This window comes from Diabrotica virgifera, chromosome 9 (genome assembly GCF_917563875.1).
Source record: "Diabrotica virgifera virgifera chromosome 9, PGI_DIABVI_V3a".
In the NCBI taxonomy this organism is placed as follows: Eukaryota; Metazoa; Arthropoda; class Insecta; order Coleoptera; family Chrysomelidae; genus Diabrotica; species Diabrotica virgifera.
In genome coordinates, this window is record NC_065451.1 from 192,728,286 (window position 1) to 192,753,098 (window position 24,813).

General features: G+C 33.6%; 1 protein-coding gene across 8 annotated transcripts in view; it reads left to right on the plus strand.

The window, feature by feature from the left end:
- Window positions 1-24,813, plus strand: part of LOC114338523 (titin) — a 751,244-nt gene that overhangs the window by 556,551 nt on the left and 169,880 nt on the right. For all 8 annotated transcript variants that reach the window (XM_050662823.1, XM_050662825.1, XM_050662826.1 and 5 more), the window contains 4 exons: window positions 6,982-7,476; window positions 12,645-12,917; window positions 14,790-14,981; window positions 22,700-24,260. In XM_050662823.1, coding sequence (XP_050518780.1) covers window positions 6,982-7,476; window positions 12,645-12,917; window positions 14,790-14,981; window positions 22,700-24,260 — 2,521 coding nt within the window. The remainder of the gene's footprint in view (window positions 1-6,981; window positions 7,477-12,644; window positions 12,918-14,789; window positions 14,982-22,699; window positions 24,261-24,813) is intronic.

Sequence of the window (24,813 nt, forward strand, 5' to 3'; positions counted from 1 at the left end):
AACCACTGTTCTAGATCTAAGGATCTGCACTGTTCAGGGGTGAATTCATTCTAAATCTGCTCTATTTTTAGGTAATCGATTTATTAGTCAAATAATTTAATCCAGTTTCATCATTCCATTCAGCTGTAACTTGCCGTAGAGTATTTCTTCGACCTGATTTGCAAAGTTTTACTAACATTTCCATATTCCAAACATACGACATGTAGATTGGTCGTAGCCATACCAAATGAAACGTCCTAAATACAGGAACAATCTGATCAAACCCCCTAAAATATTCATCAGACAGAACCAACCAAATCTCCAATTTCAAAATTTACCTGTAGCAAATGAGATACCCAAAATAACACTCTAGCAACTTAAAGTGCCTACAGGAAAACTTACTTAAGTACATGCTCATCTGTCCCTGACCCAACTGCGTTTATCCTACAAGAGAAAAAGCGAAAACTCGGTATCACAACGAAAAGAATCTAAAAATCTTTAATACTTATTTAGATAATTTTTATCGACGTAGAAAGGGGAATGTGTACTGTTCCTATAAAAGAAAGTGTCTGTTGTAAAAATTTATTCACGCAAAATTCTAAATATTTTTAAGAAATTCAAATTATATTTAACTAGTCCTGTCGCCAGGGGGGGTACAACGGCCTCCTTAATTCAGATGGACTTACCCAAGTTTTTTTTATGTATTTTGACCCGTAGAACATGAATTTTTTGGGTAACAGTTGATCCGGATGTCGATAAGTTTGTTATAAACAAAGAACTTGAGGAATTACATAACAGCGATTTTTCGCAAAACAAAATATTTTTTTGTATGTTTTGGGTGATTCTCAGCAAAAAATGGTCATACAAATTTTTTCGTAGGATGCATAGTTTTAGAGATAAACGCGGTTGAACTTTCAAAAAATCGAAAAAGTGCAATTTTTGAACCCGAATAACTTTTTATTAAAAAATAAAATAGCAATTCTGCTTACTGCATTTGAAAGTTCATGTCAAATTCTATCGGTTTTGATTATTTGCATTGATAAAAATTAAGTTTTTATTTGTTAAACAAAGCCATAAACACATAGTGTTTCCCGTGCCCAATGCATGCGTTTTAATGTATGTACGTAATATACGTAGAAATTGTGTGTATGCGCGCCTACTCGTTCGATTTCAAATGGGAAATGCATTGAAAACATCATTCAATCACTGTGTGTTTATAGCTTTGTTTACCAATAAAAAAATTAATTTTTAGCAATAAAAGTAATCAAAGCCGATAGAATTTGACTTGAACTTTCAAATGCGGTAAGCGGAATTGCTATTTTATTTTTCAATCAAAAGTTATTCGGGTTCAAAAATTGCAATTTTTCGATTTTTTGAAAGTTCAACCGCGTTTATGTCGAAAACTATGCATCCTACGAAAAAACTTCTAAAAACATTTTTTGCTTAGAATGACCCAAAAAATACAAAACAATGTTTTGTTTTTCGAAAAATTGCTGGTATGTGATTCCTCAAGTTCTTTGTTTATAACAATCTTATCGACATCCGGATCGACTGTTACCCAAAGAATTCGTGTTCTACGGGTCAAAATACATAAAAAAACTTGGGTAAGTCCTTCTGAATTAAGGAGGCCGTTGTACCCCCACTGGCGACAGGACTAAACGGCAAATCAATCATGTTACATTAATTGTAAAAACTTCATATTAATGTTTAGAATTAACCAAAATTACATTAAGAATTAAGTACTACCCACACAACACACAATATTTTATTCAATATTAATCTTATATTATTACTATTATACAGGTTGTTTAGGATTTGATTAGATATACCCCAATGAAGGAAGTTCTAAAATCGGCAACGTTACTTATGAGAGTGAGTTGCATTGCCACTGTAGAATGATGAATGACTGAATGAAGCCATTTATAGTTCATATATCTAATTGAAAACCAAACAGTCTGTATATATTATACAGGGCTGCGAAAAAGTCTGGCAACACGTTATTTTCTCGGAAACCGCTGGAACGATTTTTATAGATTTTGGTGGGTAGGGGTCTTTTAATGCGGCCGATATTATAGTGGTAATAACATTGTTATCAAATCTTTCGTTTTTCTGGAAATCTAATGAACTTTCTTATTTCAAATGGAACACCCTGTATATTTTTTAGGTTTTGGAATCCTCAAGGGATACTGATTATTTTTTATATGATATTCCCTATACCTAAATTCCATAATTTTTGAGATATTGCTACATTTCTAAAAAAAAAATAATGACAATGTTTGACAACAATGTAATAATTGCCACTATAATATCTCCCGCATTAAAAGACCCTCACCCACCAAAATCCATAAAAATCGTTCCAGCGGTTTCCGAAAAATTACCGTGTTGCCAGACTTTTTCGCAACCCTGTATATTATTAATAACTATAGCCATATTCTAGTCTCTTATGGATTTTATAAGAGATTTGTTGATTATATTCATATTAGTTATAATATTTCTGCTTCTTCATAAATGTTTTCCAAGAACGAAACAAAACTTTATTTCGGTAAGTATAACAACAAATATAGGGGTGTAACTCTATTATTCCTTTCCATTCTTCATTTAGCAGATCAGTGTTGTGCTAGTATGAATATTAGATAATTAAAATGTATAAAGTAGAGTTTAGTTTAATTGATCCTTATTAAGATACGTGTCAAATTGATTAAATGTAAAGTAAAAGATTCAAAATAAGCATAAACAAAAGAATGACACTGGATGCGCTGGTGTGCCGTCTTTTTATTATTGCGCATAGAGACTTAAGTCTACTCGTCAGAGATTTGATCTCTAAAAACGTTTGTTACCCCTACCCCCGAGCTTTCTCCTAAAAGCCCCTCGTAGGGAGATGACACCGTGATTATAGCAAGCTCTGCTGAACAACTCCAACTACTACTGAACAAAACAAACAATTTCTGTAAAGAATATGGACTAAAAATGAATATAAAAAAGACCAAATACATGATAATAACTAAGAAAACAAACATACAAACAAGCATACATTTGGGAAATGTACCGATAGAAAGGGTTGATAAATACAAATACCTAGGAACCTGGATTTCAGAGAAAAATGATCAAACAACAGAAATAAGGACCAGGATAGAAATAGCAAGAAATGCGTTTGTAAAAATGAAAACAGTTCTCTGCAACAAAGACCTTAGCTTAGAACTGAGAGCAAGAGCTTTGAAATGCTACGTGTTCTCGATACTACAATATGGACTTGAAAGCTGGACATTAAAGCAAGAACACATAAATAAGCTACAGTCATTTGAAATGTGGTGTTACAGAAGAATGCTTAGAATAGCATGGACACAGAGGAAAACGAACACGGAAGTACTGCGAGAAATGGGTAAAGAATGCGAAATAATAAACACAATAAAGATAAGAAAGTTAGGTACAATATCTGGGACACGTAATGAGGGGACCGCGATATGAAATGCTAAGACTGATAATACAGGGAAAGATAAGAGGCGGAAGGAGTATAGGAAGAAGGAGAGTGTCATGGTTAAAGAATTTAAGGGACTGGTTTAGATGCAGTTCTATAGAACTCTTTAGAGCAGCGGTGGATAGAGTAAAGATAGTGATGATGATATCCAACCTCCGATTAGGAGACGGCACTTGAAGAAAAAGAAGGGAGAAAACGGAAAACAAATGTTTCAAACAAGAGAGATAATTTTTAATAAAAACGTTATTAGAGCTTTTTGTATAGAATGAACCGTTCTCTTAAAAACAACGCTTGAAGCGACCGGCGATTTTGACTGTCAGGAATGCTCTCGAAATATTTTTTTAATAAATTTTGTATCAACTTAACGATAAAAATTAATTATCTTTTGATCAGTGTGCTATCGACAAAAATCAAAATGCGTTTTAAAAAGAATGCAGCTTTGTTTGCAACTCTTGTATGTTGCCGCAAATTAAGTCCATTTATATAAAGCTGTTAATGCTGTGATCAATAAAATTTATCGTTTTCATTGACCCATTGCTGTGGAATCTCTATTCATGGAGCCTAACCTTAAAACCCTTTTTTAACCTTTTTATATACAGCTAAACAGGCCTTAAAGTCCCATGGCTTGGAATTTCTCCACTGTTTTCCTCCATTCTCTTTTGCCCCGATTTGTTATTACGATTGTTTCCAGGTCTTCCTTACACGCTTCTAGCCACTTTTTCCGTAGTCGTCATCTTCTCTTCTTTTCTTCCCCTCTCAGCAGCGAGTCCTTTGCCCATTTTCCGTCAGCCATTCTCGCGAGATAACCTATCCAACTAAGTGTCTTCCCCTCTCAGCAGCGAGTCCTTTGCCCATTTTCCGTCAGCCATTCTCGCGAGATAACCTATCCAACTAAGTGTCTTCGTTCTGACGATTTGGCTAATTTCTGGTTTCCGGTACAGCGAATTGATCTCTGCATTTGTTCGTCTCCTCCAAACGTCTTTATAGTCTTTTACTCCCCCGAATATCTTAATTAGAGCACTCCGCTCCCAGGTGTTCAGCATATTTTCTTGATTTTTGTTTATAATCCATGTTTCGCTTTTGTAAAGGACTGGGTTGCGTCACTGTTCGGTATAGTTTCAATTTTGCCTCTCTGGAGATGTGTTTTGCTCTTAGTAGTTTGTGTACGGCTCCGTCAGTCTTCCTTCCTGCCGAAATTCGCTTCTCACTTTCTTGGCTTTCTTCTCCTTTACTTGTTAAAGGTACTCCTAGATACTCAAATTCCGTCACCTTTTTGAAGCAATACTCAACAATACATTTGTGTGTCTTCATATATGGTTTACCCCATTTCCATATGTTTTGTTTTGCTCATTAATACTCAGTACATACTGCTTAGCCTTCGCTTCAAAGAGACCTTTAAAACCTGTAACTACGCCAGTCAAGGGGAGCAAAAATAGAATATTACCTCCGAATTCTATCCTACTGTATGGATTTTAATAAAATTTTGGAGGTAGCCTCTAGATATCTCCTAATTCAAAGTCTACCCTATGCCGATGTGCGCTTTTATCTTGGGGGTGGTTCCCACCCCTTCTCGGGGGTAGTAAATTTCTTGGTTAAAATAACCACGGAAGTGGCTAGAGAACTTAATTGTAAGCAAAAACTGTTCTATAATTTTTTTTTTAAAACACAATATTTTTTGAGTTATTCGTGGTTGAAAATTGGCCATTTTCATTGAAAGATAACCTTTTTCGAACGGTTTTTTTGCAAATATCTTAAAAACTGTGCATCTAACTAAAAAAACTATATATTTTATAAATTATAAAAAAACTATATAACACTTTTGTAGCTTATAAAAAACCAAAGAGACTAGTTCCTTCATAAATCTTCTAGTTATAATATAAAAAGAGATATGCTAGGTGAAAATATTTGTTTTTTTGGTGCATGCTCAAATCGTTGTATTCAACTTGAAATAACAGACAAACGGTCGATTTTAGGTGTATAATGTTACCAATACCTTTTGTAGTGCAAGATCTTTAAAATGAGCAATATTAAAGGTATATTGCATTCAAACTAAGCGAGATATGCTGCAAAAAAATTTATGATTAATGTATTTTAAGAAAAAATAAGAAGTATATTTAACCTCTCATCCACCAGAATTTTATTGCATCATTTTACTTCTACAATACCTTTTATTATAGTATTATGGACGGGTTCAAAAGTTGGACGGGTTTAAAATGAATGATTTTTGAAAAAAAAAATAAGAAATTTATAGAGCGCATTTTTAGATTTCCTTAAAAATCTTTTTTCTACATGTAACTTGAAAATGATAAGAAATACAATAATGAAACATGAAACAAGATTTTTACTCAACAAAATACTACATTTTTGTGTGGTACCTTTTTTCATATCTCTTATCATTTTCGAGTTACATGGAGAAAAAGGAAGATTCTTAAGAAAATTTAAAAATGCGCTCTATAATTTGATTTGATTTTTTTCAAAAACTATCCATTTTAAACCCGTCCAACTTTTTGAACATAAAAATAACACTATAATAAAAAGTATTATAGAAGGAAAACGATGCATTTAAATTCTGATGGATGAGGGGTTAAATGTACACATTTTTTTTTAAATTCACCAAAAAAACAAACTCTTCTCACCTACCATATCTCTTTTTGTAATATAACTAAAAGATGTATGAAGGAACGATCCTCTTTGTTTTTTTATAAGCTACAAAAATGTTTTGTATAGTTTTTTCGTTAGATGCATAGATTTTAAGGTTTTCACAAAAAACCGCCCGAAAAGGCGTCATTTTTCAATGAAAACGGCCAATTTTCAACCACGAATAACTAAAAAATTATTGAGTTTTCAAAAAAAAATTATTGAACAGTTTTTGCTTAGAATTAGGTTTTCTAGCCACTTCCGTGGTTATTTTAACCAAAAAATTTTACACCCCCGAGAAGGGGTGGGAACCACCCCTAAGATAAAAGCGCACATCGACATAGGGTAGACTTTGTTTCTTGAGCTATTCTCTACTTATTGTGAAAATATCAAGTAAATCGATGTAGTAAGATGAATTCGGAGCCAAATAACCTCATTGACTGCCCTAAACATGATATTTCGATTTTGAGTTTTGGCAACAAATATGAGGCATGTGAAATATGCTTAAAAAACTCTTGAGTTTAAACTTTCACATTGCAAATGATCTAAAGTATTTAAAACAACTTCTTTTTAATTGCATAAGTACGTCGTAGAAACATCTCCCGTGACAAAAATCCAATCTCTGACGAATAGACTATATAAAAGTGATTTTCAGTATTTATATTAGTTTAAACTAAATTAATTTACTTGATTCAGGCTCCGCCACTGGTAATTAACGTAACTTTGAACGTAAAAAGTGCACTTGAGCGAGGCAAAAATTCAAAAAATCGGCTACTAGATATATATAAGGGTGTAAAATATTCAATGGCAGCAGCTGTATACTATTCTATACAATGATATTAACATATTTTAGATTACACAATATTTACAGATTTCTTTTATTATTTCAGATAATTAGTTTGGCAACCAAACTCGAAAACAAGCTTTACCCCGTAATAACGACGGACTCAACTAAACCCAAAGAAATCGCAGACCACATAGAACAAAAACTCATCGCTCTTCTACCCGAGATCCGAAAAGCTCAAGCCGAAGTCAACGAGAAGATCAAATCAATAGAACAACTAATCCAACAAACCCAAAACAAAGACGAAGCCAATCTAGCTGTCAGGAACAAACTTCATGAGATTGGCCAGAAGCTTCAAGATACCTCATCAGATTACCAAGTGTTGTCCCAAGTTTTAATTGGGTACTTCAGGAACTTGGAAGAGATTGACAAGAAGGTTGAAATTTACAACGCCGAGTTAGAAAAAACTGGGTATCCGAAAGATGTTTCGTCTATAGATAGGGTGTTACAAGAACATGAATCTTGTAGACAAACCATTGGAGAACGGTTGAGATTTGCTCAAGCTGAGTGTGACCAAGTAGCAGAACGCATTCAGAAGCAGGTAATTGTGCATTTTTAAAAACGGTTTAATGTAGATACATCAATTATGTCTAAGGAACATAACTACTATTAAAAAAAAATAAAACGGGATAATACCCGAAGGTTGGCTGTATACCATCTAGTTAAATAAAATTAACATGAAGTAAAACTCCCTAGTGTAGTTGGTATATTTAAAAAAAATTCTAAAAAATTTTTAAAAATCCAAACGGATTACGTTCAAAACGTTTTCGGACTTATCATTCCATCATCAGTGAACCTAAAAGTAAGTAATCTCACTTAGTAAAACTGAAAAGGGTGAAATTTTGAATGTTAAAAATTGAAAAGTGTGGTTACGATTACTTACTCTCTGTCCTTGCTAAATAGCCACAATGCCAAACACTGGTCAAGATGAATGTTCTAACTACATGGTGAAATCTGATCTACAATTTGGCTTACATTGGATGCCAACGGATTAGTACTAGGTACATGATGCTCTACTCCATTAATTAAGAGATTTTTTTATTATTAGGTCTACATTGAACTACGTTTAGTCTGTCAATGATTTAGAAGGAAGTTGAAATACTTCAAATGTCAGTAACATTGACATCCAGGAAAGGGAATTTTTAAGGTATTAACCAAGGTCAAGATCCAATGTGGTTACGGAAATTTAAGTTTAAGACTGTGTTGGAATTTTAATTTTTAATATTAGAATTTAAATTTACTATTTTTATAAAAATATTACAACCATTACTATAAACCTGACTATCAAATTAAATTTGATCGAACTTATTGTCATAATATGGTAATGAAAACAAAATGTAAGATAGAATTATTGGTTAATGAAAGTTAATAATTTTTGGCCTAAAATAGCCTTGTGGGTGAAAGTTAAAACGTTGAAGTGATACAACAGTTGTTTTAGTGTGTATAGTCTTAAAGTCTTATAGTCTTAAAATTCCAACACAGTCTTAAACTTAAATTTCCGTAACCACATTGGATCTTGACCTTGGTTAATACCTTAAAAATTCCCTTTCCTGGATGTCAATGTTACTGACATTTGAAGTATTTCAACTTCCTTCTAAATCATTGACAGACTAAACGTAGTTCAATGTAGACCTAATAATAAAAAAATCTCTTAATTAATGGAGTAGAGCATCATGTACCTAGTACTAATCCGTTGGCATCCAATGTAAGCCAAATTGTAGATCAGATTTCACCATGTAGTTAGAACATTCATCTTGACCAGTGTTTGGCATTGTGGCTATTTAGCAAGGACAGAGAGTAAGTAATCGTAACCACACTTTTCAATTTTTAACATTCAAAATTTCACCCTTTTCAGTTTTACTAAGTGAGATTACTTACTTTTAGGTTCACTGATGATGGACTGATAAGTCCGAAAACGTTTTGAACGTAATCCGTTTGGATTTTTAAAAAATTTTTAGAATTTTTATTAAATATACCAACTACACTAGGGAGTTTTACTTCATGTTAATTTTATATAACTACTATTCTTCTTTCTTGCTACAATCAATCAGGTATGTTATAATCGACCTGATACTGTTGAAAGGAGAGGGGGAAGTTTGGCATAACGTAGCAGTAGTCATCATCATCATCGTCATCATTCAACCCGGATCCATCCACTGCTGGATATAGGTCTCTCTCAATATTTTCCATGTATTTTTGTTTTGTGCTATTTGCATCAAATTTTTGTCGATCCGTTTTATGTCATTAGACAATCTATTCTTCTTGTCTTGGTCTCCAGTGTATTATTCTCTATGTCCATCTGTTATCCGACATTCTAGCTATGTGTCCCACCCAGTTCCGCTTAAGGGTCAGAATTCTTTCTATGGCATCTGTCACTCCTGTTCTCCATCTTATTTCCTTGTTCGTACTCCGATCCCAACGAGAAATGCCTAACATCGAGAGTTCCATGGCTCTTTGGTTAACACAAATTTTATTTCTTACTTTCTTGGTTGCTATTAAAGTTTCTGAACCATATGTAAGTACTGGCACATTTGAGACACAGGCAGTTCTAACTTAGGGATATAGCTCAGCTTGCCGAATGCCACCCAAGTGAGTACTATGCGGCGGCTTAGTTGTTACTTTTAATTATCTCTTCCTATGCGTATCTCATGCCCTAAGTACATACTTATAACAGGTTTTATAAGTACTGCCCTAAGTACTTATATCGTATCGGTAGTAGTTTTTCCTAACCTGACCATAGCTCCATCTATTTACCATTATTATCGGTCTGCCTGTAGTCTCACGAAGTATTGCCAATACTTGTAATCACCGAATATGAAGTTGGTTTTGTGTGAGTTGTCCAGTTCTGTGAAATCTTCCCAAGAAGGCTCACATTAAGAGGAATTAGGGAAATAAATTTGGGCATTATTAAGATCAGTAGGACCAGATGATATGTTCAAACCAGGCCCGGTAATAATGGCACTTCTTTTATATTAAGTTCGCGGGAAATCAATTATCTCTTGGTTTGCTGTACTAGAAGCAAAAATGTGCTTCTAGTGTGTGTGTGTTTGTCACAAAAGCCTTAAAATAAAATTTATTTTCCCTAAATCTTATTCTTCTTCCTCAGCTTTTCCATTTTGAGGGGTCGCTGCCCATTGCTCTTCTACGCTACTCTTTTCTGTCCATTGTGTCTTCTTCACCTACACCTTTCTCTCTCAAGTTTTCCCACTTTCTTCCTGTCACACAGTCCTTTCTTAGTTTTTACTAGATGTTTTTCCTAGCACTTCTCCTACTTATACCACAACCTTGCTGTTTGTATCCCAACAATTCATTCATCTTATTTTTCTACAAACTCTTTTAGCACTCTACTCTTAAACATTATTGCCAAATCCTTATCCTTTGACTTCCACCACTTTACTTTCTGGTATCCTACTTGCTTTACTTTTCACCTCACATTTTTCTCCATATCTACACCACTATCACCTTGACAAGCTACACACTCACTCTTTATAACCTGGTAACCTCGTGGTAAGCTCTTTTAGCTAACTTCCTCCAGATAGCACAAAATCTGTCTGAATTTCCCTCCCCCCGCTACTGTAGGTAACTTCTTCTTCTTCTTCTTATGCAATCCACTAATGGATGTTCGCGATCACGTTTGACCATTTTTCTCTATCCCTTGCAGTATGTATTAGGTCTCTTATGTTTCTTCGTCCTGTCCATTGTTTGACATTACGGAGCCATGACATTTTCTTCCTGCCCACTCCCCTTCTTCCTTCGATATTTCCTTCAATTAAGGTTTGCAGAAACTGGTATCTTTCGTTTCTAATTAGGTGCCCCAGGTATGCCGTTTTTCTCTGTTTAATTGTGCATAGCAGTTGTCGTTATGTACCAATTCTTCTCAGGATTTCTTCATTTGTTATTCGTGCGGTCCAGGGAACTTTAAGGATTCGTTGATAAATCGACATCTCAAATTCCTCTAGCTTATTCATTGTGTTTATTTTTAAAGTACATCCTTCCATGCCATATAGGAGCACCGACCATATATAGCATTTAGTGAATCTTAGTCTTAGGTTCAGGTCAAAGTCAGAGTTTGTAAAGACGTTTCTAAATTTCATGAATGCACTTCTGGCCCTTTCTATCCCACATTTAATTTCCATATCCGACATCCAGTCCTCACATAGCCAGGTTCCCAGGTACTTAAATTTTCTTACGCGCTCTACATCTTGGTTGTTATATGCTAGTCTTGAATTTTGATGACATAATTGACGGCTGATTATAAGGAACTTCGTCTTTCTTATGTTGATGCTAAGTCCCATGTTCTCGCTATGTTCTCCAATTTTATTAAGTTTTTGGAGGTCTTGTATATTGTCTGCTATTAAGACCGACACAGGTACATACCATTTACTTTGATGCCGCTTTAGCATTCCTCAAGAGCTTCCTGGAAGATACTTTCTGAATACAGATTGAACAGTAGTGGGGAGAGAATGCATCTGTCTTACACCTCTGAGAATTTTTTGAGCTTGCGTTATTTCATTATCCCCCTTGACGACAGCTGTTTGATTCCAGTAAAGAGCTTCTATGCAACGAATGTCTTTTTGATCTATGTCGAGTTGTTTTAGTATATGTACGAGTTTATGATGTACTCGATCGAAGGCTTTTTCATAATCTATAAAGCACATCATTACATCTTTCCTTTGATCGTAGCAGTTCTGAGCTAGCACTCGGGTTGCAACTAGTGCTTCCCTGGTACCCAGGCCTTTTCGAAATTAAAATTGTGAGCAACCAATAACCTTATCGCATTTTGTGGAGATTCTGTAGTAAAGAACTTTGAGGAATATTTTTAAAGAATGGCTCATCAGACTTATCAGTCGGTGGTCTTGACACTTTGTTGCGTTGTTCTTTTTTGGCAAAGGGATCAAGGGAGATACAAGCCATTGGACAGATAATATTCCTTTTTTTATAGATTTGGTTGAAAAATCTTTGAAGTATCGTAATTCCCTCTTCATCTAACAATCTGAGTAACTCAACAGGAATTTGATCAGGTCCAATTGCTTTCCTGTCTTTCGAGGTATTTATTCCTCTAGTAATTTCTGCAATTGTGATCTCGGGACCGGATAGGTTGTTAATATCTATCACTTTTTTCTGAACGACTTCTATCTATCTGTATTACTGTAGGTAACATACGGGTCTTTAGTCTTCATAAAGAATGTATTCACCACAGCCAAATCCCATGCTACAGCAAAGTCAATCAAGCTATTCCCTTCACAATTTCTTATTCTCATCTCAAAACGTCCGTGAACTTTTTCTATTCCCGCTCTTTCTCAACCAATATGTCTATAGAAAAATTCTTCTCTCTAGATGTTCCCTCAATATCAATTGAGGGAACATGAGGGGGAATTAACAATCAATCAGCTCAAAATGGCTGGTAATAAAGGGAAACGCTTTGATAGAACCATTTAATATATCCTTATATTTTGTTAAAGAAAAATCGATTGAACTGGTGAATAGAGGATTCAACAATTAATACGTTGCTCTGAGATTGGGAGGATTGCAAAAGTCTCAATCATAGAGCAATCTTCGTGGTGACTTCTTCTTTGTATCCAGATGTTACGACTGGAACTATTAGATATCCTTTCTATTAGATATATTTATTTACAGCTTTGTCGTAAAGTTTAGTACGAAAGATATATTAGATCGATACAATAATTCAAATATATTTTATAATTTTAGGAACCAGAAAAGGCTGCACAGCACGACGTCAACAAGCTCAAGCACGTTTTAGAGCTTAATAGAGCAGAATTCGAAAACCAGTGGAGGCAAAGGCAAGACTCGCTATTGGCCCATCGGCAAATTTCATCATTTGACAGCGACCTTAAGCAAATTAATGATAGCATCGATGATCTTGATAAGCAAATTAAGAATCTCAAGGGTCAATATGGGGAATCTACATCTAGTGCTAAATCGACGTCCCAAGCATTTTCATACTTGGAGGAAACTATTAAGGTTAGTAGAATAAAAAATTTATTGTTAATGATACACAATGAGTGCTGGGTGACCTCTTTTTCTTTTTCCTTAGGGATTCCACTCTAGGACAGTCTTTGAAATACTAGAACTATTTTTTCGGAGTGTGTGATCGATTATCTTCGTTTCTGATGATGTTAGCCAAAAAAGTTATGACGATTTAAACTAAACTACAGTCGGAAAAATGAAAGAATACACAAGAATGATCACATCAATCACATATTTTGTATTTGCTGTTTTTTTTTCATAAATAACAAACGAGAGAGATATATTATTAATAATCTGAATAATATGTGATTGATGTGATCGTTCATGGGTATTCTTTCATTTTTCCGACTGTATGTGGCCCGAAAATTAATTGAAGAGTATGATATACGGAGCGTAGAAATCAATAAAAAGAAAATTGAATACTTGTACATTGGAGGACAACAAAAAGCTCTCCTATTAGATGACATAGCCACAACACTGCTATGACTGCAAATATCTACGTATCAATATTTCACACGATGGAACATTAGAAAAAGACATAAGTGAAAGAAATACGGGTGGTAGAAAAGCCATCACAATGTTAAACAGTATTTTATGGTACCAGTCCATCATCAAAGAAAATAGGAAGATCTAGAAAAGCAAGGATTACCAATGAACGCATTAGAGAAACAGTGGGGATCAAACGACAATCTCAGATGACTTACTAACAAAACATATACAAAGAATGAATTAACAACGAATACCAAAGGAAATACTAAAATGGCAACCATCAGGAAATACAAAAGGAGGTGAAGAATAATTCGCTGATGTTATTACCGGATTTTATATTATAAATTATGACAATAAAATCAACAATATTTGCTATCTATAAGAACAAAGTAGATTTACCAAACAATCATCATATATTGCATTATTCACATTAAAATATTTTGTACACGAAAACGTTTTCAAAATTATGGTAGATAATTCGTTTGTAGAGTGCACTAATGCCAAATCGCAAATGACATGTTTGTCGTTGAGACTTACACAAACACAATAAATTTAAAATATGTATTTTTACTGTGGTAAATGAAGGCTTTTATTCACCAAAGTATGTCAGGCATTCTATGTTTTGAACAGAATATTTCTTGAAAAATTGGACAAGTAGACAATTTGGTATTATGTAATGCAATTTATAAATTTTATAAATGATAAACTTAAACAAATATGTCGTAAAATTTTTGACAAGCAATTATTTTTCGAAAAGAAAATCTATAATTCTCATGCCACTCTGGAACCAAGATGGCATTTTCTTAAAATCATATTTCCATTGTTATTAGTGATGACAATTGAACAGATTATAGATGAAGATCTAGATTGTATGATTCAATTTACAGGTGGCATATACAGGGAAGGTGTAAAAAGTGATAACCCGTTAAAGTGATCGTACTCGTAAAATACCGTCGCGTTATAAAACTGGACGAGAGAACTTACCAAGCTGCGTGTTTTTAGATGCAAACTTCAAATTGAAGCGCGTGGGAAAAAATTACATATCGTCTTCTATGCCACGCTGAATATTAATTTTTTTTAATTGCGGTAGCTTGAGATAATAATAGAAACTGGGTTACTTTCACTTCACGAAAAAATCAAAAAATCTCAGACAAATAATTTTTTTGCCATAAAAGAGGTGCTGAATCCTATCATTATTTCGTAAGAAATATTTAAATTGGAATAATTAATGTATATTAATCACTGTATTTATGTACATTAATGTATATTTCTCTATAACTGAACTTCCGAAGTATATTTATTTTATAGTTTCTAATTTAGTGATGGACGATTTCTTTATTATAATAATTTATTAATTTAACCACTTTTATTTTACAGACTTTGGAACAACGCATTCAGTCTTTCGTGAAATCAGGAGAAAAACTATTAGCTGAAAATCACAGCGAGTCTCCCCACATTCAAAGTGAAATCTCGGCTCTTCAAGATAAATGGAACAACCTGAAAAACCAAGCGAAAACTTCAAGAAATCTCCTGGATGTCAGTATTCACTACTACCAACTAGTAGAAGAGGTAACAATATATAATATACGTTTACTTTTATGGCCATTAGCCCATTTTACTTTTTATTTAACTATTCTATGTACCTATTGCATTTCTGATTCCATCCATAAAATGACGTCGCTTTCCTTCTCATCTAACTCATGTTATATACTCCATAATATGTTCTTATATCTTCTACTTGTATATATTCTTATTTATTCAGCCATCAATCACTATGTCTCAATTTTGTTACCATTTTTGAAAATCTGTCTGATCTTTCATTCTACTTTGTATGTTTTTGGTAAGCAGTCTGCAATCTATTTTAAAATATCCTTTAAAGCTCCGCAATAACAATAAATGCACTGATCGATCCTCCTTCTAGTGTTGGCTAAGAAATGCAAAAAACCTCTCTTCTCAATCTTCTATTAAGAGGGACTGCAGTAAGAGTTTTATTTTTATAACCTGCTTCATTACTTATAAAAATAGTCTTACGTGTACCAAATATATAGTCCAGAGAAATAAGATTTTTCTCGTGACACATCCCCCTCCAGGCCGAAACCAAATTTTTTGAGTAGTATGGACATCTATATTATTAACCTATATGTTTCCTGCAGCCGATTTTGATGATATACATAGTTATAAACAAATGAAGATCAAAAAACTCTAAATTTTCACTTTTTTCGTCTATTACCAAAAAGTTAAGCACTTTAAACAACTTTGAGTGTAAGAAACTCATAAATCGTATAAAAAACTTCAATATGGCGTTCGCTGAATATGTCCATCCTTATTGGTTGCTTAGAAAATTGCAAAATAAATCATAAATTTTGAGTTTTTAAAAATATTCATAACTTATGTAAAAATTAACATAGAACCTTCTTATTACACGGAATGCTGATACTTCTTGTACATACTTAAATTATATTTTAAATTTCAAAGCAATTGGTCAAATAGTTTAAAAGTTATTTAATTTGTTTATCCCAAATTCATTTTTTTCCCAACACTACAAGTCAGAAAATTATGAGGCTACAATCATACTTCGGACAGTTTATGAAAGAAGAACATTTATACTATTACCATTATTAAAAATAAATGACAAAAAATAATTTTAAACAGTGTAAAATTATTTTGAAAAAACATGTCGATTTTTTGCTTACTTATAAACAATTAGAATAACTTTTTAACCGTTACCTGTAGAAAAATTATTTTTTCATATTTAGAAAGACTGAATTTTTATACACATTTAGAAAGAAAAACAACTGTCCTAGGACAATTAGGGGCAAAGTTAGCCCCCCCATTTATTTAATTCACATGTTTTTGCAAAATAATTTTGCAATATTTATAATTATTTTTTGTAATTTTTTTTTAATTAAATTAATACTGTAAATTTCCTTCTTCCATAAACTATCCAAAGTATTACAGAAGCTTCATCATTTTCTGACTTACAGTGTTGCAAAAAAAAATAAATTTGGGATAAACAAATTAAATAACTTTTAAACTATTTGACCAATTTCTTCGAAATTTAGGATATGAATTAAGCACCATAAGTCTCAGCATTCCGTGTAATAAGAAGGTTCTAAGTTCATTTTTACATAAGTTATAAATATTTATAAAAACTCAAAATTTATGATTTATTTTGCAATTTTCTAAGCAACCAATAAGGATAGACATATTAAGCAAACGCCACATTGAAGTTTTTTTATACCGTTTATGAGTTTCTTACTCTCAAATTTGTTTAAAATGACTATTTTCTTAGTAATAGACGAAAAAAGCGAAAATTTACCGTTTTTTGATCTTCATTTGTTTATAACTATGTATATCATCAACATCGGCTGCAGGAAATATATAGGTTATTATTATAGATGTCCATATTACTCAAAAAATTTGGTTTCGGCCTGGAGGGGGTTGTGTCACCAACAGGCTATTTTTTTTCCTTATTTCTCTGAACTAATAGCAATAACTATCCATACAGCACAAATTTGACACTACAGATACAGTCTTTCCATTTCATTCCCAATATCTAAGAGCCGTTTTAACACATCCTTGTCTGTAGCTGCAGCTGTCTTAATACTGTTTCTTTTACTTATAATACAATTTCCTGATCTGTATGTCATAATACAATTGACACAATACCAGAAGAAATGCTGCAGTCACTAGGTAATAAATTCTATCCATTCTATTTACATATGTACATGTGACGTTCTTACCCGTACTTCAACTTATATTCCTCTAAACAAAAAAGAAGCCACTACCCACTACCAGATGTGAAAAGAAAGAGGTACCTATACGTGAGTAAATCCTGAACCTGAGATTTATTGAAAACTTAGACTCTTCGAGCACAAGAAAGCCAAAAAATGTATGCCTTTGAGATATTGTGTAGACAGAGAATAATTGTTTGTGGTAATGTTTCAGGAAGAAGACCAAGAGGTCGTTCACTTAGATGACCCCACCAAATTCAGAATTCAACGGGCCACTCATTGTGCCAAACTTTTAGAGCAGCAGTAGATAGAGACCAATGGAGAAAATTTGTCAGGAGTATTGAAGGCAGTCACAATCGTCTCTCTCTCTTGTCGTTTCCCCATTACTGAGGATCGTGATTTCTTCCAATATTCCTAACAATTTTTTTCCATTGGTCTCTATCTTCAGCTGCTCTAAGCTTAGCAGAATGAGGTTCCAGCTGAATTATTAATTTGGTCGGACCATCTAGTTAGTGATCATCCTCTTGATTTTCTTCCCAGAACGTTTCCAGAAACAATTAATCTCTCCAAACTATCGTCATCTCTGCGAACCACGTCACCAAAGAACTGTAGAATTCGTTGCAGACATATTGTGGACAGGTTTTTTTTAATATTGAGTTGGTTTAGAATGGAAACGTTTGTCCTATGAGCTGTTCAAGGTATGCGCAGCGTTCTTCTCCAGCACCACATCTCAAAGGCATCAATTTTTTGGCGCTCGCATGCGCGAAGAGTTACAACACTCAGTAATGGAGAAATATCAAGAGATATTTCATTTGTCACTTTGTACAAAGTTTGATTATCTAAATTCACTAAGACAGGCTTATGATAGTTGTGTCTAGTTGCTGTTATGATTTTTCCCAGCCTTTGTTTGATCTCTTCCATTCTTCTTTCCAACTGTAAACCTTAAAGGCTGATTTATCTTAGGACGGGACGTGGACAGCACTGTTGTCTTGCAGGGCACGTTGAAGAATCGTGTGATATAAAATACATTGGCTAGTTTATAGTACAACGGGACGGGGCGACAACATGGACGTACACCGTCCGTCTATTGTTCCACGGCCACATACATACACTCGTATACTAGGTATCGATTTATGAAATTATAGATATACAGTGCACTGGAATAAGTGTTACCCCTCTTATTAACTTATTTATTTTTAGCACATAAGCAAAACGCTCGGAAAAGTCGATTTTTAAAATAATCATAGTATATTATAGCAACATTGTTTCGAACTTTACGCGATCCCTCTTCAGGTGACAGGAATAACTTTGATTTTTTTAATAGAAAAGCACATCATGTGGTACTTCATTTAAAATCTTTTGAAATACTAATTACAAAAATGTATAATACTTTAATCCTTTTTGAGAGCGTAGGTGCTCTAATTTCGGATGAATTTTTTTTAAATGCATTTATTTTTTTCGAATACTGAGAAAACTAATGAGTATTTTTAAAAAATTTAAACGCATAATGAAATATTACAGTATTATCGAGGGTCGAAAGTCCCGGACAACTTCGATAATGTTTATTTTAATAAGTCATCGGGGGTGAACAAAAGAGAAAATTCAATCTGATTTTTAATTCCAAGTATATCATTCGAAAGAAAGTAAGGGACTTTCAGCCCTCGGTGATAATGTAATCATCCATTCTGTGTTTAAATTTTTTTAAAATACTTATTAAATTTCTCAGGATTCGAAAAAAATAAATACGTTTAAAAAGAATTTGACCGAAATTTTGCTCCTATGCTCTCAAAAAGGATTAAAGTTTTATACATTTTTGTGTAATCAGTATTTCAAAGTCTTTTAAATGAGGTGACACATGATGTACTTTCCCATTTACAAAAATCAAAGTTATGCCTGTCACCTGAAGAGGGATCGCGTAAAGTTCGAAACATTGATGCTATAATATACTATGATTATTTTAAAAATCACCGGTGTTAAGCTGCCCCCCCCTTGCAAAAATTTAAAAAACAAATAGCCCTGATTTATGAGCTTTCATATTCCGCAAATTAAAAATTTTGAGCTCGTTCCACTGAGCAGGAATTTAATATTTAATAGCCCCCCCTCCACTACTGAAAAATAGGGATATTGAATCGACTTTTGCGGCAGAATTACAAGATATTTATGAGCTTTTGAAATTATATGGTTTCGATTTTTGAGCTCATCCCCTTCACCCCCAAACAACCCTTTAATTGATTTTACTTAAGAGAAACATGCTGAAAGAAATTAAAATATATCGTATCACGGATATTATTCCAATATTCTAAGAATAAACTCTTAAATCATGCGCATTTCGATTATTGAGCTACAACCCCTTCGCAAGAAAACCACCCCATTTTCCAGGTTTAAGAGAGAGTTGTACTTAAAATGCATTAAATTAATTATTTGGCGACTAAATATCGTTTAATAATTTATGAGCTCCCAAAATACGCACCATTAGGTCATTAAATTACAATTTCTTTTGTATAGTGCAGTCACTGAAGGTAAAAATCAACTATTACCTTCAATTTCGGTGAACCTTAATCGATTTTCACGAAAATTGGTGAATGGTTAGAGGATACCCCAAGAAACAAAGGTGACATGGTGCCACCTTGCGCCTTTATCCTGGGGGTGGATACCACCCCATCTCGGGGGTGAAAATTATTTTATTAAAAATAATTCCACAAATTGATAGAAGGACAAAGTATAAGCAGAATTTGTTATATAAAGTTATTAAAATAAAGCAATACTTTTTGAGTTATTGAAAATCAAAGATCATAGAAGTTTAATTCGTATAGCTTATATTCTAAGAATAAACTCTTAAATCACGCGCATTTTGATTATTGAGCTACAACCCGTTCGCAAGAAAACGTCTTCCCGGCTTAAGAGAGAATTTTACTTAAAATGAAATAAATTAATTATTTGGCGACTACATATCGTTTAATAATTTATGAGCTCGCCAAATACACACATTCCAATTATTGAACTGCAATTTTTTTTCTATAGTGCAGTCACTGAAGGTAAAAATCAACTATGACCTTCGTTTTCGGTGAACCTCCATTCATTTTCACGAAAATTGGTGAGTGTATAGAGGATACCTCAACAAACAAAAGTAACATGGTACCAACTTGCGGTTTTAGCCTGGGGTAGATGTCACCCCTTCTCGGAAGTGAAAATTACTTTATTAAAAATAACCCCACAAATCGATAGAGGGACAAATTCTCAACAAAATTTTTTGACTTATTAAAGATCAAATATTTTAGTTTTTGTGAAAAAAAGTTTTAAAGCGATTTTTCATAATAACTCAAAAATTTTAATAAGTTTTTCCAAAAAATTTTCATCACTAAAATTGAAGCTAATAAAAAATATAATAAATTCCTCACTTAAAAAACCATTTAATGTTACTTAATTTAAAGTAAGTTATAGGTAATTGAATGTAAATATGTATATTTTTTTTTTCTGTGAGTATTCAAATTTAAGGATCCAAGCTTAAATACATATTGGGAAAGCGATGCATTTTATAACACTTACTAAATACTTGTCAAAGTACTTAGAAATACCTATCAAATGAGCTCCAGAAGAAGTTGATGGCATCAAAATTTATACTCCAAAAATTTTTCCAAAAAAATGATATTGTTTTTTTTTTCGAATAACTGTTAATTTTTATGATATCAGGCACATCCAACTATTTGAAAGTTAATTTCAATAGCTATAAAACTGTATTATATTTTTAATCTTTCAAATACTTTATTTGTTTAGGATAAAAGGTTAAAAGGCTCCAGTTACATTGTTCTCGCAGTAAAATTTAGGCTTACACGTTTCTATCTTGGTTATTTTGATTAATACAGAAATCAAAAGACAAGTAAAATCTTTGCCAATAAAAAAAAACTGAAATTTCGTTATCTATCATTTTTTACGTGTATCGAGTATTGTCGGAGTTCTTATCAAAAGCAAATAATTTACGAAAAGTTGAAAAAATTTTATTTTTTTAAATCATATATTTATATATTTTTTAAAAATATGCATTCTAAATCGGTAAAAATGTTTAAGGTCATTACTTATGCTAAAGTAAAGAAAGTCTTTAGGGATTACTAAAGATTTTAATTTTTGTGGAAATGGCGTTCGTTTTATTTTTCACTTTTTACTAGAAATTTGAAAGGGTCCTATTATTTTCATGTTCACTTGCTTAATTTTGATGATATCAACTTCTTTCGGTGCTCATTTAATAGGTATTTTTGAGTACTTTGACAAATATATATTCAGTATATTTTATAAAATGCATAGTTTTCCTGTTAATTAGGCTTGTAAGTATTTGTATAATAATTTTATATAATAAGTACTCGCCGAAACAAAAAATACATTTAATTAGATATCTATAAGTCACTATAAATTAACACGTTCAGTGCAACTCATATATTTCACTAAAATATTATATTTCTGCTCAGTGGAACGAGCTCAAAATTTTTAATTTGCGGAATATGAAAGCTCATAAATCAGGGCTATTTGTTTTTTAATTTTTGCAAGTGGGGGGGGGGCAGCTCAACACGGGTTTAAAAATCGACCTGTCCGAGCGTTTTGCTTATGTGCTAGAAATAAATAAGTTATTAAAAGAGGGGGGTAACACTTATTCTACCGCACTGTAAATTCTCTTATATGGGACAGAGGCATGGATAATGAAGTTAAGTTTTATGACAAGTTTGAAGGCCTTCGAAATGTGGTATTTAAAAGACTCCTGAAAATACCACGGATAAAGTATATCACTGACGAGGCAGTATTACGTAAAATAGGCCATGGTAGAGAACATTATCAGGAAGCTCAAAATCAGTTATGCACGACATGATAAACTCCTGAGGTTGTTGATGGAAGAGAAAATTGAAGGAAGCAGAGGTTCAGGTACGAGATGTTCGTGGTTGAAAACCATCAGAGAATGGACGAGTCTCGACACTCAATCCTCATTGAAAGCTGCACATAATAGAGAAAGATTTGTCAGAATTGTTGCCAGCCTTCAAAAATGAAGAAGGGTCTTTAAGAACAACAATGGTGATAGTATGGTGCTTTTATCACTTTGGAGAAATATATTTTACAGTGTTTTTATTTTTTATGGGATTATGTTGTTGTTTTATTGAGAGGCTCATACTGGTTTTTAGAGAAGAATAATTTGTAGAATTTTGTTTGTCTTTTGTAAAGCTCTCTACTGAATTCTTCAGTAATTTCGTGTATTTCTTGTGTATTTGTGGTTTTGTGTAAATTGCTTCATTCTATGTACTTCTAGAAGCTTTATTTTTTAATTTTTCATTTTTCATTGGTCATTTTCTGTATAGCTTTTTTTTAAATTTTCAGTTATTATTAAAATCTCATCATCCATGTACCATGTCCAAGATGAGTCACATGATTCAAATGCCTCATTAAGCCCTTGTTTCAAAGCAAATATTGAAACTGACAATGTTTTTTGTTTTCAAAGAAGAAAACCCTGTTTTCAATATTTTTAAATCGTAAAAAATGTTATTTAAATAATGACCACCTTTTATTTTTTTCTAGGCTGATGAATGGTTCAGAGAAGGCAGTAAGCTGTTGGTAACGATCGCCAGAAAATCAACAGCAGTTAAAACACCAGAAGAAGCTGAAGAGTTACTAAATGAGGTCTCCAAGTTCTTAACACCCGGAGAAGAAAAGCAAAACGAAAGAATTGAAAAAATATCCGAATTGGCTGTCAAACTATATGGAGCTGACCAATCAAAATATGCTCCCATATTAAATGGAAACAAAGACATGTTAGAATCATTTGAATCAATCATCAAAGAGCTGAACACTTTGGCTGAAAATCTGCGAAGTGCTGAAGAGGATAGACAAAGATTGGAAAAAGAAAAGAAGGAAGCCAAAGTTGCAGAAGAACAAAGGCAAAAAGCAGAAGCCAAACAGAAAGAAGAGGAGAGGTTGGCCGATGAAGCTAGAAAAGCCGAGGAGGCAAGATTGGCTGAAGAAAGAAGAAAGGCTGAAGAGGCTAGGCTTGCAGAAGAAGCCAGATTGGCCAAGGAGAAAATTAAGGCCGAAGAACTTAGATTGGCGGAAGAGAAGAAAAAGATAGAGCAAGCGCGCCAAGCTGAGGAAGCTAAACTGGCAGAAGAAAGACGGAAAGCTGAGGAAGCCAAGCTTGCTGAAGAAGCAAAACTTGCGGAAGAGAGGAAGAAATTGGAAGCAGAAAAACAAAAGTTAGAGCAAGCCAAGCTTGATGATGAAGCTAGAAAAGCAGAGGAAGCCAAATTAGCGCAGGCAAGGAAGGCTGAGGAAGCTAAATTAGCCGAAGAAAAACGTAAACTGGAGGAAGTGCAAGCCAAACAAAGACAAGAGGCGGAACGACTAAGACTCGAAGAAGAAAGACAGAATGCAGAGAAAATAAAACTAGAACAGAAAAAACATTCTTTAGAGATAACAGAGATAACCGATATTCAAAAAGTAGAAATTCAGAAATCTAATAGAGGTGTACCATCACCCATACCGATCGTAGAAGATGCTAGTGAAGCACCCGTGTTTACATCACCTCTAAGTGATGCAGTTATCCAAGAAGGCAACAAATTCACTTTTATTTGTCAAGTTACCGGACATCCTACACCAGTGGTTCACTGGTACAAAGCTGGTATATCCATACAAAATAATCCTGACTACAGAACAACGTTTGAAAACGGCCTGTGCTCTTTAACCATCGAAGAGACCTTTGCTGAGGATTCTGCAAGATACACGTGTAGAGCTAGCAACTCTGCTGGTGAAGACGAAACTACTGCCGTACTTACTGTTAAAGAGAGTGAACCAGAAGACATTTTGTCAGCTCCTTCGTTTCTCAAACCTCTTCAACCCAGCAGTGCCAAAGAGGGATCGGCCTTCCAGTTCGAATGCCAAGTGGATGGAAATCCTTTACCAACTGTGCAGTGGTTCAAGAATGCTGAGTGTATTGATAATTCTCCTGACTATAGTATCACTTATAATAATGGAAATGCAGTCTTGAGATTTGATAAAGTGAGATTGGAGGATAAGGCTGAGTATAGCTGCAAAGCATCCAACCAAATGGGAACTGCTCAGAGTACAGCAAACCTCATTGTCACACGTAAGTAGTGCATTATTTTTTCTCTTACGGCAAATTTTTTACCTTACGTATTTCAAGTCTTTTCTTTATAATAAATGATGGTTTTGCTTGTTTTCGATTCAGAGGGTTGCACACCAGCTAGACAGGCTGTTTCTACCATTTCAGGCGTCCTCAGTAGCTTTCGTTAGTGTGCCTACATCTGGACCGAAAAACAGCTCTACCATCATTTTAAAGGGAATCTGAAAAATAATTCAAATTTCCCATCAGACGCGATACAGCGACATCTACTAACAAATTGAAGAATCTCAGATGCAGAATCCACCAATTTAATAAGAATTAAAAATGGTAAATAGTATTTTAAAACTGAGATTTTTCGTGTTGAAAGTTCTTACTGGTACATCCTTAATCTGCGACTTTTTCAATTAATAAGACAGGAGACGACGAATATAGAAAACGAAAGGGAAACGATCACATTTCTTATTCTTATTAAATTGGTGGATTCTGCATCTGAGATTCTTCAATTTGTTAGTAGATGTCGCTGTATCGCGTCTGATGGGAAATTTGAATTATTTTT